Genomic DNA, 9,968 nt, shown 5'->3' on the forward strand with positions numbered 1-9,968 from the left:
TTCTCTCTCTCTCTCTCTCTCTCTCTCTCTCTCTCTCTCTCTCTCTCTCTCTCTCTCTCTCTCTCTCTCTCTCTCTCTCTCTCTCTCTCTCTCCCCATGTGTTTCCTGGACCCTCCATCACTAGTCTCCTCCATTAATTTATAATATCTATCTCTGGAGTCGGCCCTCACTAGCATATGCATGGCCCCTCGTGTGCATGCAAGTGTGAGTGTCAAGTATATCGGCTATCCATCTGACCTGTTGCCTGATCCCAAGTGTGTGTGTTGAGTTACACAGACTCACCTACTGCCCACCTGTCTGACCGTTAACCCTGCACACCCAAGCGGCACGTTTTCAGGTGTGGGATCGGCGCTAGCAACATTAAAAAGCCTAGTATATTGATTGCCACTCTGTCTTTTCTAATGATAGGAATGTGGGCCGCCATGGGGACGGGATGCAGCCGGTCGATAGGTGTTGGCGTGAGTAGGCGGAAAGGGGAGGGGCTATAGATAAAGTGTCCTGCAGCAAAGAGGGAGTTCGGAGTTTCACTTAGGAAACTGCTGAGTTGTGCATTTATAGAAGAGGGGAGGGACATGCGATAGAGAGAACGAGACAGATATAGGTCAACAAGATTTCCAATTTTTTTTTTAGCACCGTTCAATTCCGAGAGTGCCGTTTATGCATGCGTCCGCACGCGGGCCTATTTGCAAATTCAGACAGCGGTAGGGTATTGGCTTCCTATCACGCTATACCATCCCATCATGGAAGCAACAGCCAAGTGCACACATACACTCACCGTCTGCACCGAGCTCGAGTTAGGCTAGGTCACAAAGCTCCACGGTAGAGGAGTTAATTACAGTGTGATCAATAATTGATTAAAACGTCAGAAAGAGTCCAACAAACTCACCAGTAAGCATTAATGCTCTCTCTCTGACACGCACCAAACTCTTGGCCGAGTATGAACGCACACACAGGAGCACATAAATACACAACCAAACTCTCTATTAAGCATTTTCAGAGGGAAAAAAATGTCAGCAGATTAAGAGGATTGACTCTGTATTGGATTAACCCACCCACTGCGGTCAGGATCACACCAGCATGGATAGATTGATTAGGTCTTGCGAGGCGCACATCTCACTAACGACTGCATCAGCTGTTTTTTAGGCTCCGGTTAAAGAGACTTACAATCCGGCTGTCAGTCATGCTAAAAAGACCAAAAATGACATGTCATTTAGGACTCAATATCTTGCGTGTAGACCTCCGCGGATTTGGTTTAAGCTCCCAACACCTGTCAGAAAATGTAATGCGATCGCGGCGTTCAATTTAACCATGTCTCTCTATAGTACAAGGCCACCCTTTGGTACGGGCTTGTCCAAAGCACCTGTCAAAGGGTGCACAGGTAATCTTTTTTTAATGCTTTTATTAAGTGCTAAGCTAGCAGTTTGGATATGCTGCATTAAATACATGACCTGGATAAAACTGTAAAGATGAAAAAAAATGACAACTCTGCGAGCCTGCGTGGTTTCTCTCTCAAGCGTTTCACGCTCATCCTGTCAAATGCACTGGCCAGTTTCCGCTCAAAGCAGGTAGACATACTGTATATTCCACTCTATATTTAACATTTCCAAATGTGTCAGAAAAACGAAAGAACATGCAGAGGAGTGGAAAGAATGGCAAAGACAGAAAAATAAAGAGTATGAAGAGTATGATGGAGCGAATGATAGAAAGCAAGACAGAAGAAGAGAAAGAGAGAGACTGAGCTTGTGGTAAGAGATCTATGGTGGTGTGAGAGAAAATGGGTTACATTTCTCCTCTCTTCGACAGTCTATTTTCAGTAGCTACTCCTGGAAAGGAGAGCAGGCAGTTAGCACCATATAACCTTAACCACTCCACAGTCCACACGCAGTAGCACAACATCAGTACAGGCTGATTGCAGAAGTTGTCAGATTTGTGCTTGTCTACAAGTAGTTTTGCTTTTTCTTTAGTATTTGATGGGATATGATTTCGCTAAAAGCAGACCAGCTTGAATTTGTTTCAGGAAAACAAATGAACCAATGAAATTGACTAAACATGGGCAAAATAGTATACCTAAGTACAGAAAATCATATGAAATACATCCAGAGAAGCCTGTTTCTGCCTGTAATATATAATTTTGAGATCGCATCTTAAAACTATGATGTTATTTTTCACAATCTTAAACCCAATCGTGACTGTGACTTTATATCTCACAAAGTGGCATTATATGCAACAGTTGCAACTTTATGTCGTACAGTGGAGCTTTTTTTTTCTTGTCACAACCATAACTTTACATCTCAAAATTGCAACTTGACTATCTCTCATTGTATTTTTTTACCGATGTGGAAAATGGCTTCCACATTTGCCAGCTTATTTCTTGGAAAATCTCTTTTCAATTCACTCAAAGAAAATGTGTAGGGCAATCTAATGGCTGTCAGCGTTTTATATTAATATGGGAATATCCCACAGGACTGAATTCAGGTTAGTTTTGGGATCCAAATCTAGTTCAAGCTTGAGGCTTTTGTCCTGACAAGCCTTGCAACATTTTTGGTAAATGATACTCCTTGCTAGCCAAACTGATCCTGCATTATTCTAAGACACTTGGTGAACATGGCCAGCATGTAATTTTTTTTAGGTGCTGTGGTGCAAGCGAGTCATAGAGCTTTGTGTTCTTACCTGTTTGCTGTACTTGACAGTTTGGCAGCCATAATCGGAGCACTGGTCTGAGCTGAGTGACATGGCGTCTGCATTACTGGTGCCATTGCCAGTGAAGGTGTTGGTGGGGGGCAGTTCCTGCACAGCCTGGTGCTTCTTGCCTTCCACCGGTGGTGAGTTGGGTTGAAGATGCACTGCGGGCAAAGGTGAGCTTGACTTGTAGTGGCGAGCCAGATCGGGGCTTGATTGGTGACGTCTTGAGCCTAGTCTTGGACTGCTGGGGTCTCCATTAGCAGCTGCACAATAACGGGCGGCAATCCTTTCACTGGTACTGCTTGCCTCTTCATCATCCTCTTCCTCATCACCTCCCCCACGTCTGCAGCCATTTACCGATATAATTCCACTGTATAAGGAACGCTCAGATTTGGCAGTACCGTTATTACGCTTGTCTCTGCGTGGTTTGCGCCCACGTTCATTTTGGGAGGCCTGGGCTTGCAAAGGGGGAGGCTGTGGACTGAAAAAGTCCTCTTCTGGCTCTTTCTTGCCAGCCTCATAGCCGTTCTTACCCTGAACCCCACACTGTCGTGCTGTCACAACCAGAAGGATCACCAGAATAACGGCGGCAGCACCAGCCAGGACACCGATGGCAACGCTCAGGCGTTGTTTACCCAGAGCTCTCTCGCTGTCTGGGTCACCTGCAATATCCATATAGAGGGGGACTGCAAGGCTGCGGGCCACCTGAGTGAAAGGGAGATGGACATACAGAGGGAGAGAGAGAGAGAAAAAACGGAAAGTCATAAATGGTGTGTCTGCCCTTTGATAACTGCATCCTCATTTTACAGCTATGCCTGCTGAACCACACACTCACATACACACACACATACACATTCATCCCCACTGCAAGGCCCAGACTTCTCAATTATCATGTCAAGGCTTGGATATTCAATCATAGTTATTCTGCGCAGGCAACTGTGACTTTGTGTGTGTGTGTGGGTGTGTGTGTGTGTGTGTGTGTGTATGTATCTTTCATCTTTGAATTTGTGTGTTTCCTTCTATCCAATATCCAATGTGGGTCAACATCAATTTGATGCATGAATATTTATAAACATTTCGTGCAAGGATTTCCTAGTTGTGCAAAGTTATCAGTAAGTTTATAAATGCAGCTGACTTCATTTTTTTTCTTATTGCATTCTGTTCTACACTGGCTCACTGTTCAACAGCACAGGCTGTTATTGTTTCTCTATATTGAATTACCCTTTGTGTGTGTTTGTTCGAACAGCATGCTGCACTGATGTGTCTCACCTGTGCATCCACCAGCGTAGCATTGGCCAAGCTCTCATTGATGAAGACATGCACCAGTGCTGTGGCACAAAGGGAAGGCACGCCACTGTCATTGACCCGGACCACCAAGCGGTGCAGACCTCTGTGTCTTCTCTCCAGGGGCTCTGCCAAGGTTATGACCCCACTGCTAGAGCCAATCTCAAACAGACGAAAAGGGTTTCCGCCTACCAGAGCATAGCGGAGATCGGCATTAGACCCCGTATCGCCATCAGATGCCGTGACTGTACGGACTACAGTCCGGGCCCCGCTAGCGGGTGGCAGGAGGGTGTATGATTCATTGGCAGGTGATGTGATGGATGGTGCATTGTCATTTTCATCAGTGACAAACAGGGAGACGGTGGCGGTGGCAGACCGCGGTGGTTCTCCACCATCAACAGCACGCACACGGAATGAGTATGCGTTTCGTCGTTCGCGGTCAAAGGACGCCGAGGAGAAAATGGTTCCAGTGTTATTTTCAATGGAGAAAACTTCTTGCTTCCCCTCTTTGCCCTCCTCTCCACCCTCCTCTTCATCGTGCTCAACAAAAAGACTCAACTCTGCATTCTCGCCTTCATCTGCATCGGTAACAGTCACCATGCCGACAGGGCTATTAGTGAGCAGGTTCTCTTTGACGTAGAATGTGAAAATTTCCTGGACAAATTTGGGGGCATTGTCGTTTCTGTCCGTGACTTGGACTATGACGGTAGCAGAGCCCTGCAGAGACGGGGTGCCCTTATCTCGAGCAATCACGCGAAATTCATAGCGTTCTCTCTGCTCTCTATCTAGTGCCCCAGTAGCACGAATATCACCGTTATCAGCATCAATGTAAAAAGCTCCATTAACAGACGGGTCCAATGAGTATGCAATTTCTGCATTCTTGCCACTGTCTGCATCAGCCGCCACAACAGTGACCACTCTTTCCCCTGGGGCATTATTCTCTGCAAAATGCACTTCCACTAAGCTTTGGGCAAAAGTGGGAGCGTGGTCGTTTATGTCCACCACTCGAACCAGAAGAGAACTATTACTAGAGAGGCTTGGGCTGCCGGAGTCCACTGCCACAATAGTGACACTATATTCACGAGTAGCTTCATAATCCAAAAGTGCTGAGGTGTGGAGAAAATATTTCTTTTTGTTTCGTTCAAAGGCATCATCCGTAGCCGGTGGAGGTGCTAGAGCCATCTCACCTGCCGGTTTCAGTGTGAATGGAACATCCCCAACCACGGTGCAGGTAACTGCACCATTCTCTCCCTGGTCTCGGTCTGACACCTGCACTAAAGCTACTGGTGTGTCCACCAACACATTTTCTGGAACCATTGCAGCGCCATCCCGAACGAGAATTCGTCCAATTTTTCGAATTTCCACTATGGGTACATTGTCATTTTCATCCCTTACATTGAGAACGACTGTAGTGCGGTCGGTGCGGGGTGGTTGGCCGCGGTCACGGGCTGTGATGGTGAAACGTAGCTGAGAAACTTCCTCACGGTCTATACGATGCAGAACACTCAGCCAACCTGATGCCTCATCCAACCTCAGGAGGCGGCGCACCGATTCCGTCGCTGCTCCGAAGACATACTCAACCTGCCCGTTCACGCCGACATCACGATCTGTGGCACGCACCTGCAAGACAGGTGTGCCAGGCGGGGCGTTTTCAGCCATTTCTGCCTCATATACGGCTCTCTCAAAGCGTGGACTGTTGTCATTGACATCTGTGATGGACACGCGTAAAAGCGCTTGTGAGGATCGGGACGGGTTGCCGCCATCACGAACGCGTAGCACAAGTTCATAAGAATCCCGTGCTTCGCGGTCCAGAGGCCCTTTCACAATCAGTTGAGGCTGTTTCTGTCCTTCAGGTGTGTCGGCAACTTGCAGTTCAAACACGCTGCTCCTGCTGGCAGGCCCTGACCCTGTTTCTGACCCTCTCCTACGGTCACCACCGTTCCCATTTGTTGGGCCATTCGCAGGTCGGCGCAAAGATGACCCACCATCTCTACTGTCCTGGATAAGCTCATAGCGGTCAATGCCGTTGCGTCCAAAATCACGGTCTGTGGCAGTGGGAAGGAGATAGAGAGTGCCAATTGGGCGATTCTCCTCAACAGATAGAGTGAGAACTGGTGAAGGGAACGAGGGGGTGTTGTCATTGATATCTGTGACTACAATACGGCCATCAAACAGATCCACCCAACTCTGCAGGGGACCTATGACTGACACCTCAAAGTTCAGAAAACATTCATTCTCGTCAAATATCATCTGACACTGCGGCAGCTTCTCTCTGTCAATCCTCCTGCTGCCTGTAGTAAGCTCTCCAGTGACATTGTCAATTTTGAAGTATTCAGAGCCAGATTCCAAAGCAAAAGTGACATCACCTGTCCCAATCCCAGAGGTGGACAGCCCCAGGTCTGAAGCCACATTCCCAATGTGCACATCGGCCGGCCCCTCTTCCGCCACGCGGTAGCGCAGTACTGAACTGGCGCACGGGAGCTGAGTCAGCAGCTGCAGGATAAGCACGAGGTAGCAGCGCGCGGAGTGCACTGCGCCAACGCTCCTGCTCCCCATGACTCTCTCTCTCTCACTATCTCTCTCTTTCACTCTCTATCCGCAGCTTCCTCCGGTCCAAGATAGACCCGCCACAAATAATTTCTAAGAACGCTTCCTTTTTCAAAATCTTATTTTCTGAGACAGTCTTTTAGTTCCTCGGTCACGTTTTCAACACGATACAATAAAACATCCACTTTGTGAAGAGATCGGCATTGGCGATAAGTCTTTACAGCTCTTTTACGGACAAGAATGATCCTTTGTGCCTTTTAGGAGTAAACTGGAGTCAAATTTGAGCAGTTTAAATGACTTTGTCCGGCTCATTGAGATGCTGCGGAGCGCGGGCTCCTCTCGCGCTTTCACTGTTTTAAACTGCAATGCAGTAGAACACAAAAGAGATCTGTCTGTGAATTCAGCTCTCACATTCGCATCCCAGAGCTTTCGCTGCTGGCTGGGAATAAGCCAAAGTGCTTTTTAAAGTCTTTTCTTCATATATATTCTCTTACCTTAACACACAGCGAGAGGAAAAATTGGAAATCTTTCCCCGCAGTCTTACGCGCGCGTGCCAAGCTCTTATAGATTCCTTTACGGTGAACTTGACAAAGAGAAAAGCTTTTCAGTTCGACTTCTCGGAGCACGCAAATTAGCCACTTATGGGAAGACTGAGAGCAGGGTAGAGAAGTAGCAACAAAAGCCTTTAGTAATTCCTCCGGAGTCCGTGGTGGATGTGTGTGAAGTGTTTGAGGAAAAAGTCCCGCATTCTCCTCCTCCCCTCACCTGCACGTTCTACTGCACTGCATGTGAACGTCCCTCAAATGATGCTGCAGTCTCTCCCTCTCTCTCTCTCTCCTTATCTCTCTCAACCTCTCCCTCTCTCGTCCCCCTCCGTTCACTGCAACGCTTCCCTCGCTACGTAACTCGACCGTTCAGATGAAACGGGAGACCGAGTGTCTCGGAGGAGCTCGCGCTTTCCTTTTAACCAGTCTAAACGCGCAAATACAGGGGTGTGTTTGCATACGACCACAAAACAAAATAGCTCAGAAGCGAAAAAATACACTGATACAACTAGACAAATTCGATGAAGCACTTAATTATGTTAAAAGTAATTCAATAAAAATAGTTTTAACGACACTAAATGTGAATCTCATATGTGTCCGTTTTAGTTAAATGTGCATCAATACATCAAAAACAATACTTTTTGACTCTGGGGTGTATTTTTCTACAAAAAAGAGAGAACATTTTAAATACACGTTTCGATTTTAAAATCATTAATATGAAGAAAATGTAGTAACAAAGTGAAAGAAAGTTGTAATAAATTCAAAGCTATGACAGCATTAAAGTATTAAAGAGGTTTAGGCTTCGTGTGTATATGTACATACACACATAAATAAAGCAACAATAACAACCGTTTAAAGTTGTTTTGTATACAAGCTATTTCACGCAGAGAGACAAGCTATTGTATGTTGTGTTTAACAGTCTTTTAGCCTGTGGTTAGAAGCTGTTTCATAGGAAACAGACAGAATGGTTGGGGTCATTAGGTCTTTTACAATGGACCTGGCATTTCTAAGGCATATCCACAAAAACATATGAAGACATATCTTGAATATGTGGTTGTTTATAGTCAGGGTGTTCAAGTTTGACCCTTCTTTTATTACTGCTATAAAGTTGAACACAATGATGATATTAAGGTTTTAAGGTTAGTGGCCAAGGTATTTGGCCACTAAATATTTATTTAAGGAGATTCAACTGTGAAATAAAAAGTAGAATTGTGCGATAGATAGATAGATAGATAGATAGATAGATAGATAGATAGATAGATAGATAGATAGATAGATAGATAGATAGATAGATAGATAGATAGATAGATAGATAGATAGATAGATAGATAGATAGATAGATAGATAGATTTTTGCAATAAGGGACCATTTTAATAGCAAATGTTATTTTGTTATTTGAAATCTATGGTATCATCGTATTGGTTTTGTTGTTACGTCTCTGAATCACGAAAAAGTGTTCTCATTGTCTGAATGCGGCAGTGCTTTTCGCTCATCCTGTGAACAATGAGCATGTATCGCACACACACTCTCTCCAGTCCCAGCACGGGCTGCCCCGTAGCCACGCGGATGCGCGAGCGCAATGCAGCACTGACTGAACGTAATACAGTAACACAACAAAAGGAGCAGCCCTTCTCCGTCTGTAGTCTCCATCCCGTGTCCTAAGTCTCACACATGCTTTTAATTTGTGGGTTTTGGTGAATTAAGATAGTCATATGAGGGTTTCCCTGGTCAATCTCAGTTCGTTTGGTCACAGCGGAGGAGGTTGCGAGCGGAGGAGCAGCATCAAATCTCGGCGCGGCTCTCCTGATGCTGCTGCACCGGGGCTGGTTAACATTCCGCCGGCGTCACCACACGTGCGTGCTCGTATGCTCTGCGTCTCGCGCCCTCTGTTGTTCCACCGCGCGGGTTTTGATTTCGCTTCTGCAATCAATCGCCCAATCTAAGTGGGTGGGAGAGTGGATTCAAGCATTCGTGTCCCGTGAGCACCCCCGTCACGTTAACGCGTTAGTCTAGTTAGCATACTCCACCGGTGAAACTTTATCATCTCCAGAACAGGCTCGAATAGCAAACACCCGAGGCTATGAGACTGCATAACTATATCCTCTGTTTAAAGCATGTGAGAAAAGACAGGGCATGAAAATGTCTTCAAAATATACAGCAATATAGGCCTACACAGGTCCTTCTAAAAATTAGCATATTGTGATAAAGTTCATTATTTTCCATAATGTAATGATAAAAATTAAACTTTCATATATTTTAGATTCATTGCACACCAACTGAAATATTTCAGGTCTTTTATTGTTTTAATAACTGATGATTTTGGCATACAGCTCATGAAAACCCAAAATCTCAAAAAATTAGCATATCATGAAAAGGTTCTCTAAACGAGCTATTAACCTAATCTTATGAATCAACTAATTAACTCTAAACACCTGCAAAAGATTCCTGAGGTTTTTAAAGACTCCCAGCCTGGTTCATTACTCAAAACCGCAATCATGGTTAAGACTGCCGACCTGACTGCTGTCCAGAAGGCTATCATTGACACCCTCAAGCGAGAGGATAAGACAGAAAGAAATTTCTGAACGAATAGGCTGTTCCCAGAGTGCTGTATCAAGACACATCAGTGGGAAGTCTGTGGGAAGGAAAAAGTGGGGCAAAAAACGCTGCACAACGAGAAGAGGTGACCGGACCCTGAGGAAGATTGTGGAGAAGGACCGATTCCAGACCTTGGGGGACCTGCGGAAAGAGTGGACTGAGTCTGGAGTAGAAACATCCAGAACCACCGTGCACAGGCGTGTGCAGGAAATGGGCTACAGGTGCCGCATTCCCCAGCTCAAGACACTTTTGGGCTACAGAGAAGCAGCACTGGACAGTTGCTCAGTGGTCCAAAGTACTTTTTTCGGATGAAAG

General features: G+C 45.7%; 1 protein-coding gene across 2 annotated transcripts in view; it reads right to left on the reverse strand.

The window, feature by feature from the left end:
- pcdh7a (protocadherin 7a) overlaps positions 1-7,435 on the reverse strand; it is a 44,531-nt gene extending 37,096 nt beyond the window's left edge. For both annotated transcript variants that reach the window (XM_067441939.1, XM_067441940.1), the window contains exons 1-2: positions 3,952-7,435; positions 2,671-3,387 (exon numbers count right to left, since the gene is read on the reverse strand). In XM_067441939.1, coding sequence (XP_067298040.1) covers positions 2,671-3,387; positions 3,952-6,522 — 3,288 coding nt within the window. In that variant the 5' untranslated portion in view covers positions 6,523-7,435. The remainder of the gene's footprint in view (positions 1-2,670; positions 3,388-3,951) is intronic.
- Positions 7,436-9,968: the final 2,533 nt, after the last annotated feature.

This window comes from Pseudorasbora parva, chromosome 4 (assembly GCF_024679245.1).
Source record: "Pseudorasbora parva isolate DD20220531a chromosome 4, ASM2467924v1, whole genome shotgun sequence".
Classification (NCBI taxonomy): Eukaryota; Metazoa; Chordata; class Actinopteri; order Cypriniformes; family Gobionidae; genus Pseudorasbora; species Pseudorasbora parva.